We start from the raw sequence: 12,764 nt of genomic DNA, 5'->3' as shown, positions 1-12,764 counted from the left end.
GGGCTTGGCACACAGCGCTTCGTAAGTGTCTGGTCAGTGCTGTACAGAATCTCAACAGTTTAGATACAATATAGAGAAATTAACGGTAGCTTCTTCGTAACACAACCAAGCGACAAGTTAATAAGGAGACCGCTACGTGGTAAGTCTGCTACAAAACGTGTCTCAACTGAAGGACGTATTGTTTATTGGGATTTAAATGCATGAAATAGGTCTGCTTTGTGAGGCCACGTTCATTGGTATGCCACTAAAACCGGCCTGCCGTGCTTCTCAAAAGTTCGTCTCCATATGTCTGTCAATGCAATCCTGTTTCTAGTACAGCTGGGTGATTTACCACGCGATGATGGAAGATTGTCTTTCGTGTAGTTTATGTCGATGTCATAACGTAGCTAACCGTTTTTCTTGCAAGTAGCCTAATCCGAGGAGCGTCAAGAAAGTGTTGCAGATTATAAAACAAGTGCTGTGTTTACCTCAGAGCTGAATTTATCCAACGACTTTGTATATGTGTTTACCTGCATATACACGAACAGATCTAAAGCAGGGAGATGACCCTCCTACAGATTAATCGTAAATCAGTTCTCTTCATTTGGCTATTTCAGAAATACAGCGATAAACTGTAAATTAGACGAATCTACACCAATCACATCTTGAATCTGTCAGTTATAGATCGCATAACGTGAATTTGGTATGATGATACATTTCATGTTAAATCCAGAATGAAAAATTTGAGTAATGTGTCCATTATGGTTTTACACAGTGTGGAATTAACTGTATTATTATTCCAAATGCCTGAGATATTCAATACACAAGAAGTTTGGAGTAACACTCGCTAAAAAAAATAATCGTAACAAACTCATCGATTGTTACAGTCGTTGGTCATTAATGCGCATAATTCTTTACACATTTGCCATGCTCTAATTAAATAAAGGTTTACCCGTGTTTAATTTTCTACCCGAATATTTTGCAGGAGCACTGATTTGTATACGTTAAAGTTGTGTGTGTGTGTGCGCGTGTGTGCGGGTGTTTGGTGGGGGAGGCCCCTACATACGTTCTATTGAATGGTGAGACCTCAGTTCCTGAGTGATTTACCCCTAGTGATAACATTGGTCTGGGACTCTCTGAATCAGCTGTTCTCTCCAAAGAGAGAGAGGAACAGAAAGAGACAGTAGTTCAAACACCTCTGACAGCTATCCTTCCCTGGCCTCATTGGCCTGGGGTTAGATGCACAGAATGCATACAAATTGCAGAGGGCATGTCTGGACAAACAGTTTGGACCGTCTTTAGTTACGGAAGGTAGAGGCAATAAATACACACTCCTTGGAAGCCTATGAAACTCCAGCAGCAGGATCTGCACAAAACCAAAATGGATTGTTAAACATGATCACAGCTGAAGGCCTGAGGCAGAACATCACTTAGGCAACTAAAAAAACAAACTCTCACATTAATTCAGGAACCACTTCTGATTTTGTCTGTCCTCTTTTGTTTGCCTTACAAAGGCATTTTTGAAGGAAGCAAATGCCCCTAACTTCTCAAATCACTCTGAATGTAAGTACAGGCATAAGAATGTACAGGTTCTCCTGCAACACCGTTTTATTTTTTAGAATCCCTGAATTTAATTTTCACAAAAAGTGATGCTGTTTAAAGAATTATCTGATGTATGTTCGAATCTACTTTCGACATGATTACCGTCATTCCATCATAACACTAGCAGTCTCATGAAGGCATAGTTAGTATGTATGACAGTGTTTTATTTCCTGTAGCTGTAATGTGCTATTCTACTGTGGTTGGCACTGATAGACAGCAGTGCAGTATATGCATTTGAATAGTGCACTTGATGCATTTATTCTGAGAGCAAGACAGGCAAGTGCTTTTGCAGAATTGAAAACAACTTAATTTGTGTAAAAGCTTTTAAGTCTCTGCAGCCACACAGGTCTTGCTTATACTCATCAAATCCCTATTAGTCTGTATTAAATTTTTATTCCATTTAATACCATGTTATCAATCATCTGCCAGAAATATCACTTCAACTCCACACATCTGAAGTAAACAACCTCTGTGTGTGTCCTGATCGCCTGTATCAGACTTCCCGCAGTGAAAATATCTGTCTCACACTAGTTACTGTGAGTAACATTTTCTCTGGCTCTCTATTTGACCTTTGTATTATTCGCTTATGTGTTTGTGCTTTCAGTGTCATAAAATATTTAACTGTTGACAATATCGTGCATTACATTATCAACTACATGCACTTACTGTATGATATCCTGTGGTTGTTGATGAATCAAAACCTGCTTTCTTTTTTTCTCAAGCTCCAACCAGCCTGCTTAGAAATTAAAGGTACACATTTTTCTGTCTTTCTAATGTTTGTTCATGCTGATACGTTCACATTTAGGAGCTTATTTAGAATCAACAGATGTACATAGCACACACAACAACACTGGAGCTGCTGAGAATAGAGTATAAGGTCTGTGTACAATATGTGAGTGAAATACTATACACTTCTACACTGTATAACAGAATAAATGTTAACAGTCCATGCTGTTATGCCACAGGACTAACACTATGCCACCTTTGAGCTGTGAGCTATTTATATACCCTCTCCACCCTAAGGCCTCACTACCAGTCTTATTTTTGTCTGCCTCAGTATGTTCCCGTACGGAGGGATCTCGGCACAAATCAGTGCTAACAGGCTGAAGGCAGAAGGGATGGGCTCACACGAGCAGGCTGTTCACTTCCTCAACCAAGACTTTGAGGCCCTGAGACAGGAATGCCTGGAGGGAGGCTGCCTGTTTGAGGATCCTTGCTTCCCAGCTGAGCCTCCATCTCTAGGCTTCAAGGAACTTAGCCCTTATTCCTCCAAAACACAGGGTGTGGAGTGGTTGAGGCCCACGGTGAGAGGGAGAGAGAGAAAGAGAATCTCTTTGTTTACAACACATTAGCTTAAGTTTGGTCCATAAACAAGCTGGTGGTCGTTCTCAAATATAAACTATTGCTTAACCAGCAGTAGGATATCAGATACTGGGAAAAAACCATGTCTGAACAGGCCCCTGTGGGTACTGCTGCATGTGTAAGCGACTTCCTATAGTTTGGGTAAATGGTGAGACCCACAGTCCTGGAGCAGTCATATAGAGAGTGGGTGTGGACAGCAGCATGCCGGCCAGTCCACTAATGCCAGTCATGCAATGACCTGCTAAACCTGAGTGTGTCTAGGCTGAATCTGTGAGTCACCACAGCTGTTGTTTTGCTGTGACCCGCCCCCCACCCCCCCCCATATAAAACTGTTATTTTGGTCATTTACAAACATTTCTCTTGGTAAATAGAGGCCTGTCTCAATACATAGGCAAAAATTAAGTAGACCTAAAGCTGAAATGAAAAATCATTATTTTGGGAGATGAACTACAAACAAGGGAGGTCTTATTGTATACTTATATGTTACTGTTATTCATAGCATTTCAACTGTCCATATTATCAGAAATGTAGTGTTATGGTTCCAGAGGACATCTGTATGCTTATACTTAATCTAGATCTAAGCAGTTTAGCGTGTTTCAGATAAAAACCTGTGAGTGTGTGATCCCTCTCAAATCTGAGTTATTCTTTTTTTAAATTTGGTAGTTTTCTTTGTTTCCTTTAGCTGAATTTTATTTTGGATTTCCATGACTCCCCGTTTTCCTTAGGAAATCTGCGACAATCCTCAGTTCATCCTGGGAGGAGCCACAAGAACAGATATCTGCCAGGGAGCACTAGGTAAGTACACATCTGGGAATTCCTATACATGGTGAGCTTTTCATTTGTCTTAGGCCTTGCCCAAACACACACACACACACACAGAGAGACAAAGCACACTGTAAGGAAGTCCCAAAATGTGAGTCATTCGCAATATTTGGCCTCATATAGTGATCATCCAAGGGTGTGTTTGAGTCATAAAGCATGACTATATCAGCCAGGACTCAACTCACAGTAACAAGTCAAATATTAAATATATTACAGGACATGGGTTTTCCAGTGCCATACACACCCATTTTACAGCAGTATGACACTAAACTAAAAAGGACATTTTAGCCTTTTCTAGCCACACAGCTCCTCCATTTCATAGCTGAGTGTGTATGGAAAATTCCTCTTAGCCGTGAGGCTGTGATCTGACTGGGATGGTAAACAGTAATGGACACTGACACACACAGGCCTCACTTTGAGCACATTTGGCATGAGCAGTATCCCTCCTCCCTTGCTCAGTCCCCCTGCTGTTTTTAATGGATACTGCCTGTTTGGTTTTCAAGGGAAGTTTCACTCAACTGTGTGTATGAAAAATACAGCTAAAAGTTGAAACTCAAGAGGAAGTTTAAAGGGTCTCATCACTCTATCTTCCTGTTGTGTATTTCTTTTTTCTTTTCTTTCTTTCTTTTTTTTTAAACTTTGGCTGCTGTTGTTTCAGAGTTAATAGGACCAGACTGCTTTTTCGGAGTTAGGGTAGGAATGACATTTATGTCATATAAGGACAACAACAATGAAATGATGAAAGAGTAGCTGATAAGATTCAGAGGGAGCAGAAAATGCCTTTAAACACTACTTTGTCACTATTATATACTGACCTCCTCTCTCTTTCTGACCGAGCCAGAATCTCAGCAGTCATCTTGTATCTCCACATTTCTCTGTTCTCTGTGTTTATTATCGCAGCAGGAGGTTTCAGGTCTCTGTCTCTCTCACTTTCTCTCTCCCTTTCTCTCTCTCTCTCTCGCTCTCTCTCTCTCCCTCTCTCCTCTCAGGTGACTGCTGGCTCCTAGCTGCCATTGCCTCTCTGACTCTCAATGAAACATTGCTTCACAGAGTGGTCCCACATGGCCAGAGCTTCCAAGAAGACTATGCTGGAATTTTCCATTTTCAGGTAACAGAGCTTAACACATATACTGCTCCTTTAACTCCAAAACATTAAAAAACAAAGGGAAAGTAAGCTTTTGTGGGTATTGAGATACATGTTCGGAGGTGAGATGTGTCAGTGCCAACCATTAGAGATTTTACTAGATTGACCAAGGGTCTGCTACAGTTGTTAACTTCTATGTCTTATGACATGACTGACCTGAGTTAAGTACTACATGTCCTCAGTAATAGCACTGACATCTAAGTGCTATTAATAGCAATTTCTCCTAATTGTGTGTTGTTGCTGGTTTTCTGTTTTGTAGTTCTGGCAGTTTGGGGAGTGGGTGGATGTGGTTATCGATGACAGATTGCCAGTTAAAGATGGTGAGCTCATGTTTGTCCACTCTGCAGAGGGAAACGAGTTTTGGAGTGCCTTGGTTGAAAAAGCCTATGCCAAGTAGGTCATAAACTCACTGTGCGTGTAGCTTATATGAATTTAATCAACAAAGCTGTGATACCAGCAGTGTTTGTATCGTAACATTTTGTGCTCTCCCATGTCACCTCAGGCTTAATGGCTCTTACGAAGCTCTCTCTGGAGGAAGCACCACAGAAGGCTTTGAGGATTTCACTGGTGGGGTTTCTGAGATGTACGAACTGCGAAAACCACCCAGAGACCTGTACCGCATCATCAGCAAAGCCCTTGAAAGAGGCTCGCTGCTTGGGTGCTCTATAGACGTAAGATAGTGTTATGGATTTGACAGTCATACAAATACAGATATTTTCATGGTCGTGAAATGTATTGCCTAATAATGTTGGTGTTACCCATTCATATATGGGCCATGCAAAGATTTTTTTCTTCAACATTGAATAATGCTTCATAAACTGATTTAGAATAATAGTTGAAGAAAATGTTATTGTTTTTTATTCATTTCTCTTTGACACAGATTACCAGTGCCTTTGACATGGAGGCTGTGACTTTCAAAAAGCTTGTCAAAGGCCATGCTTATTCAGTGACTGGTCTTAAAGAGGTACTGTATCTTTTTTGGACTCAGCATATGAATATATGTATGTCTTTATTGGTGTTTGACTTTACTCCTATGTAATAGGTGGAATTTAGAGGGCAAATGGAGAGACTGATCCGTATCAGGAACCCCTGGGGTCAGGTGGAGTGGACAGGAGCCTGGAGCGACAAGTTAGTGTGAAAACAAAATCAGGCGTCCCCAGAAAAATTGATAATTATGTAAACTATGGCATAATCTAATCCCAGCATAGCAGCTACATTAAAACAAGTCTAATCTAAGGTAACCTGCACCAGTCCATGTTTAATGAGATGTTTAGTCTTGTAAGTACTTTACAGTGTTGCTACTTTGCTGTTCCTCCCCCAGTTCTCCTGAATGGGATGAGATTGATCCAGCTGAGAGAGAGGACTTACATTTGCAGATGGAGGATGGCGAATTCTGGTCAGTCTACAACTCAACAACTCATTTCAGTAACAAACATTAGCCTTTTTTAAAAGACAGACGTTAGTAGCTACACTCTCTCTCTCTCTCTCTCTCTCTCTCTCTCTCTCTCTCTCTCTCTCTCTCTATGTCTCTAGGATGTCTTTCAAAGAGTTTTTGCGACAGTACTCCAGACTGGAGATCTGTAACCTGACCCCAGATGCGTTGAGTCAGGATGGCATAAGCCACTGGAACACCATCAAGTTTCATGGCACCTGGAGGAGAGGCAGCACTGCCGGAGGCTGCAGAAACCACCCCAGTTAGTAACCACAGACACATTCTTATCATGCATCATCTTCAGAATGGAACTTTCTCAATGCTCTCAATTTAAATGGGATGCCATACCTTAATTTCTCCTGTAAAAAACAGCATTATGTTTACATGGACTATATGTAGGGTAGGGTTTTGTAGGGGTTTTTTTTATCCTGCCCTGGACAACCTTAACTCATTATTACAAGCTGCTTGGTAAAAAGATGTAGGCACTCCTCAGTCAATCAGAGTCTGCACTGCTCAGTTCATATGACACCCAGGATCAGATTTGAGGCAGACTGCATCCTCTGATTATCTCGTTACTGTTCCACTAACCATACTGTAAAAACTGATTTACAACGATTAAAGTGAACAACTTGACACGTAACAATGTAGCTGTGGAGGAGCTGAGGAGTGTTTAATATTGCGAGTTTGACTCCATGTGCACCGATGCTGCCTTGTAGACACGTTTTGGATAAACCCGCAGTATAAAATCACTCTGCTGGAGGAGGACGATGATCCGGAGGATGAAGAGGTGGCATGCAGCTTTCTGGTGGCTCTAATGCAAAAGGATCGGCGACGTTACCGGCGACAAGGCCAGGACATGCACACCATTGGCTTCGCCATCTATGAGGTTAATAGTCATAGTCATTTCCAGAACTTCTCACCCACCCCAGTTTGTTTACAATCAGAGTAAGACCCAGTAGATCATTATTCAGATTCTGCGGCTTTAGCTAAATTTGGAATGTGAGAAAATAACAAAAATAACTTTTTATTGAAACGTTATTTTCTGTTATATCAATCTGTTATTAGTTCTCATCAAATGTTTTTCTTATGTTGTGCAGATCCCAGACGAGGTATGGATTGATGTCATCAATTAGTCTGTTAAGAAGGTTTGGTCCTCAGGTTAAGGTTCATGCATTTTAACCGCAAAGCAATCAAATCAAAACAAGGACTTGTGAGAACATCTCAAGACTTTTTAAAAACGATGTCAGATTCTCCATCACTGTCCCAGGACATTCACAGTGAAGCAGCATGAAAATATATTCTTCACTAGTGGAATTTAAGATTGGCAGTTACACCCATTCCATGTGCTGTTCACTAGTACAGGGGCTGTCAGAACGTTCACCTGAAGAAGAACTTCTTCCTCACACACTCATCCTGTGCTCGCTCTGAGACCTTTATCAACCTGCGGGAGGTGAGCTCCCGTCTCCGCCTGCCTCCTGGAGAATACCTCATCGTCCCCTCCACCTTTGAGCCCAGCAAGGAGGCTGACTTTGTTCTGCGGGTCTTCACAGAGAAGCAGTCTGAGACTCAGTAAGTTTGTGTTTGTGTGTGGGTGTGTGCATGCATGCGTGTGTTTGAATTGCTTTCTACTTCATATGAGTATTTTTCCAGGAGATCTCAGTAACGTTTTTTACAGAGTAGGTGTGAATGAATGTGTGAATGTATGCTGAAGAATGAAATCAGCTGATATCACTTGATATATTGGATAATTCAAACCAGTGTGTTTGTGTGTTCCGGTAATTTAGAGAGCTTGATGACGAGATCTCTGCAGACCTGGAGGATGAGGTAAGTCCACTGAGCCTTCGAGCCATTAGAGGGTCACACAATCAGATAGTGTTGAGTTCTGCCGCCCTATATTCATAACTTCAACACCTTTTTTGGCAGGAGGAGATTACAGAGGATGACATTGATGACTCATTTAAGTCCATGTTTGCGCAATTGGCTGGAGAGGTTAGTGCCTTTTTCTCCATTTCTCTGTGTAAGGTGTCTTCCTACCTGATTACCCTCTTACCTTCTTACTCGATACATGGAATCAGTGGGCTGCTCAATGCATGCAGTGCAGTTGTTTTTCCATCCGTGCATGTCAGTGGTCCAAAAATTAGACTAATTCAGAAAATTCCTGCGTCTCCATTCCAGGATATGGAAATTTCCGTTCGGGAACTTAGGACCATCCTCAATCGAGTAGTGTCCAAACGTGAGTGTTAATATGTTATATTTCTGTGATTATGCACAAAATAAATGTGAAAAAACTGAATGTACATTTGATCTCCTATTGCTACTAACTCACATGAAGTACAGAATTATGAATCAATATTTATCCTATCACTTTGTTAATCAGACACATGAGGCAGTTAAAGTAATTTGAATACAAGTAATTTGTATTGTTAGATTGTCCCTAAGGCTTTACATTAACCAACATCTGTGTATTGTCTACTCAGACAAAGACCTGAAGACTGATGGCTTCAGTATGGAGTCTTGCAGGACGATGGTCAACCTTATGGATGTATCCTTCATACCATCATTCATAACCTGCCTTGTGCTGTTACAATTATTGTTTAGGGCCAATGAGGAACAGTCTCAGTCTCCATTTGTTTGCTTACTCTCCCTGACTACTCCTCCATCCAACAGAAAGATGGCAGCGCACGTCTGGGATTGGTAGAGTTTCAGATTCTATGGAACAAGATTAGAAAATGGCTGGTGAGGAAAAAACTCCCTGAATTCTGAATTAAAAACTTAAAAACTTGAAAACTTGCTTAACAGGTTCCAGCACAATAATATTTAATATATGTTTTCTTCCAGTTATACAAGTTAAAAATCAGTTGTCTTTGTTTTTATGATTAGTTGATCTTCAGGCAGTTCGACCTGGACAAGTCAGGCACCATGAGCTCCTATGAGATGCGTCTTGCTGTGGAAGCTGCAGGTTTTGAACATAATCCTGTAACAGTTTGATCTGAATGGGCTAAAAAGGCCCAATCTATCTATCTATCTGTCTGTCTGTCCATCTATCTATCTAGTCTGTGACCTGTCATGCATCTAAACAGTGCCTTGGTCTTGAGTCACACTTTCAAGAGACCATACAACTAAAGCAGGGCATATGAAACTCTTGGTTCAAAAGGTTAATCAGCCGTATTTGTATTACTTTCCAAAGGTTTCAAGCTCAACAACCGACTGAACCAGATCCTTGTGGCCCGTTATGCTGAGGATGAAGTAATTGATTTTGATAACTTCATATGTTGCTTGGTCAAGCTGGAGGCAATGTTCAGTAAGTACATATTTATCTTCTTGAAATGATATGGCTCTATATGCTGGTATTATATGGGCAATGGCACATACTGTGTGGTTAGATGATGTCTTTTGTAGGTTCTTTACTGTTTCTATGCCCCAATGATTAAATTAAATCAGTCCATAATGATATGATTTTATGCAGGGTCTTTCAGGGACCTGGACAAAGAAGGGACAGGAGAAGCTGAGATGAATATAACAGAGGTGAGCCTGTGTTCACATACTGCATATATAGAAGAAACGCAAGTTTTCAAAGAAATAATGGTTCAGTCGGCAATATAATGAACTAGTATGTTGCTCTGCTGACTGCTCTCACACACTTAAAGATTGAGTGTGCTATTTGTTGTTGTTTTTAATTACAAATTCTATTGAGGTCAAAAGTATGCAGTTTAAATTAAGAATGCAAAAAGAGGAGCAAATATAGAGTAATCATAGCACTAGTGACTTGTTTTCAGTTCATTTTAAACACAACTAATGCCCTCATTAAAAAAGCTCTTATGCAGTTCGTAAGCCAATGAGATAACACAAAGCAACACAGTAGCATGGAGTTCTAATATGAATTTTGTCCAACTGCCAAGCATTCATTTGTCCTTTTTGCTCTTTCTTCTTGAACTCAGTGGCTGTACATGACTATGTGTGGCTAAAGTGGACCAACACTTCCATGACAAGGTCAAACTGAAGATCCAAAAACCCTGCCAAGTGCCTCACCAGTGAAGCCATGAATCCTGATCCTTAGCTGCATCAATATATGAGACCTCACAATCGCCTTGTCTGGATAATCTCCATATAAATCAGTGCTGTCTATTTCAAAGTATTCCCTGGCCAGGCATTATACTATCATGATACTGATAATCACTTATCAGTTAATTTATGCACTTAACATTGCAATAAGTAGATTGGTACAATGTGTAAATATCTAGGCACAAAGAGGAGAGTCACAGCCTGCAGTTTTACTCCACCATGATGGTATATAAGAGAGCTAATAAGCATAGAATGAATGCATGGAGTATTCATAATGCATCACAATGTGTTTTAGGTAGGTTTTTAAAAAAAAGTTCTTTTTTTTTTTTTACATGTTCATCCACTTATTAAATTAGAAATATTGTTTCAGAGACCTTATGAAATCCTTTTCTGATACAGTATAGATTGTTTTCTTTAATTACTTTTTACTTGTTCTTAATCATGCAGGAAAATACATCTAATCTTTCATCTACACCACTGCTGTCCTTTTGTTGACATTCTAGTACATACTCAAGAAAGATAACGAGATTCTTTCATCTAATCAAGTAACTCTGAAAATATACTGCTTCAGTAAATTACAATAAATTGGGGTGGGGGGGTATTTTGTTTCCCAATATGATGTAACGTGTTTGTTCAAATGCACATAGTTTTCAGACCTCTGAGTAAATCAACATTTTCATCTCGTCACACCTTCTTTATTTAACAAAATGTACAGTGTTCTTAGAAGGTAACAAAATATACAAAATGACGATTCCTTCGAGGGACAGAGATCATCAAGTGTTTGTGACACAGTGAATCAATCCGCCAAAATTCAACCAAGAGGCATTTCTCTATGCTGGTCCACCTGAAGATATAAGTCATCGTTACACAAACCTGTTAGCGATTGCTAATAATTTGGAATATTCTCCTTCCATTTTGCGCAAATGTGAGGGGATCGGAACTTTGATTCTTGTCCCTGTTGGATTTCCATTCTCTTCAATCAGGACAACGTTGTTTGAGTCGAAGCGAGGTGTCATTCGTTCACCGGGCATCTTGTGCCCAACAATGACGGCTTTTTTCTTTTGTCCCTTAATAGCCAGCAATACCTTGTCACCCACTTTGCCCACGCCGTTTTTGGTGTACACATGAATAACTCTTGGTGGACGATGGTAGGGGGTGTTTCCAAGAGGACTGTTGTCGACCACCCGTATACGAGTTAACTTCTGGATGGCTGCAGCAGCTGTAGAAACACTACATAGACAGACACACGTGTTACAGGCATTGGAATCTGACAATGCACAACCTAAACCATATCATTTCTTTATCAGTACCATGAGACTACCACCATAACGAGTCTTCCACTTAAAAAAAACAAAGGACAAAAGCAAAACGACGTTACCTGAACGCCCGAGAGTGTGACAATCTTGTCATCTGAGTTAATATAGTTCCTGCTAAATTTAACAGTGTCATGTCGACCTGTTATGGAGAGTGAGACATTCGCGAAATTAGCAACAATCGCCAGACATGTAACATGACAACGATGATAGCCCTGAAGAATTCTATAAAGAGCTGTCCATCTTTGAAACCATTTCATATATTATGGTCTGCAGCAAGCTACTTCGCTAGACATGTTAGCTAGAAGCACAAACCTCAACATAAAAAGGTATTTGCAACTCCAAAACTAACACCGTATTGTAATGCTTCAGTCAATTGTTTCACACCGATGAATAAAAATGTTTTATACCTGTACGATGCCTAAACTTCCTTTAATGAGATGTATTCTGTCCTCTTAACATGGGCACGTTTTGACAATGTCACAGCCACACATCCCTCACAACCATTACGTCAGAGAAAGGCGTCGCACTTTGATTACACAAGAGATCGGCGACTGAGTCTGCTCTCATTTGAAAATTATCAGTATTGTGTTTAACTTTTCTTATCTAACGAGAGCAAAATCTCAATGGCTGCTCAGCAGAAACTTTATCTTCACAGAGAGCTGCTGTGGAATTCAAAAACACACAATTCACAACAGGCTGTTCCATTTGGTAATTTGAAGCAAAGCCCACCAGAGGCTGCTAATGAATTTCTGAATTTCCGAATCTCTTTCTTGTTTCTCCATGCACCGTGGTGTGTGTGTGTGTGTGTGTGTGTGTGTGTGTGGGCTGACTGGCTGTACTGTTAGCAGGGTGTTGTGACGCGTCTAGTGCAGTCTGCTAAGCGAGCAATTGCATGTAGGGATGCCAGCAATCTCCCTCCTTCAGCCTCTGCCGCTGTCCACCCCAGGTGGGGTCCAGGAAGCAGTGTGTAAGTCTTCTGCGGTTAGTACACAGCCTCTCCCTCACCAAGACTCCTTCTATGCCTCCTCGTGGCAGCCCATGGTAA

The 12,764-nt window shown here is 40.7% G+C and overlaps 2 protein-coding genes across 2 annotated transcripts; one reads left to right on the top strand and one right to left on the bottom strand.

Annotated features, from left to right (window-relative positions):
- The first annotated feature begins 42 nt into the window (after nucleotides 1–42).
- capn1a (calpain 1, (mu/I) large subunit a) lies at nucleotides 43–10,845 on the top strand. Its single transcript, XM_030772043.1, has 24 exons — nucleotides 43–139; nucleotides 2,011–2,117; nucleotides 2,304–2,331; nucleotides 2,639–2,885; nucleotides 3,669–3,738; nucleotides 4,755–4,873; nucleotides 5,169–5,302; nucleotides 5,412–5,580; nucleotides 5,790–5,873; nucleotides 5,952–6,037; nucleotides 6,231–6,305; nucleotides 6,443–6,603; nucleotides 7,058–7,227; nucleotides 7,439–7,450; nucleotides 7,699–7,910; nucleotides 8,126–8,165; nucleotides 8,265–8,330; nucleotides 8,517–8,574; nucleotides 8,819–8,883; nucleotides 9,009–9,077; nucleotides 9,222–9,300; nucleotides 9,529–9,642; nucleotides 9,808–9,866; nucleotides 10,280–10,845. The coding sequence occupies exons 4-24, from the start codon at nucleotides 2,640–2,642 to the stop codon at nucleotides 10,304–10,306; spliced, it is 2,115 nt and encodes a 704-aa protein (XP_030627903.1). The 5' UTR covers nucleotides 43–139; nucleotides 2,011–2,117; nucleotides 2,304–2,331; nucleotide 2,639; the 3' UTR covers nucleotides 10,307–10,845.
- A 227-nt stretch (nucleotides 10,846–11,072) lies between these two features.
- Nucleotides 11,073–12,218, bottom strand: mrpl14 (mitochondrial ribosomal protein L14). The gene is made up of 3 exons (XM_030772552.1): nucleotides 12,127–12,218; nucleotides 11,782–11,858; nucleotides 11,073–11,633 (listed from the first exon to the last, which is right to left on the bottom strand). The coding sequence occupies exons 2-3, from the start codon at nucleotides 11,850–11,852 to the stop codon at nucleotides 11,267–11,269; spliced, it is 438 nt and encodes a 145-aa protein (XP_030628412.1). The 5' UTR covers nucleotides 11,853–11,858; nucleotides 12,127–12,218; the 3' UTR covers nucleotides 11,073–11,266.
- Nucleotides 12,219–12,764: the final 546 nt, after the last annotated feature.

The sequence above is a fragment of the Chanos chanos genome, chromosome 4 (genome assembly GCF_902362185.1).
Source record: "Chanos chanos chromosome 4, fChaCha1.1, whole genome shotgun sequence".
NCBI lineage: Eukaryota > Metazoa > Chordata > Actinopteri > Gonorynchiformes > Chanidae > Chanos > Chanos chanos.
This window is presented reverse-complemented; position numbering and strand designations above follow the sequence as displayed.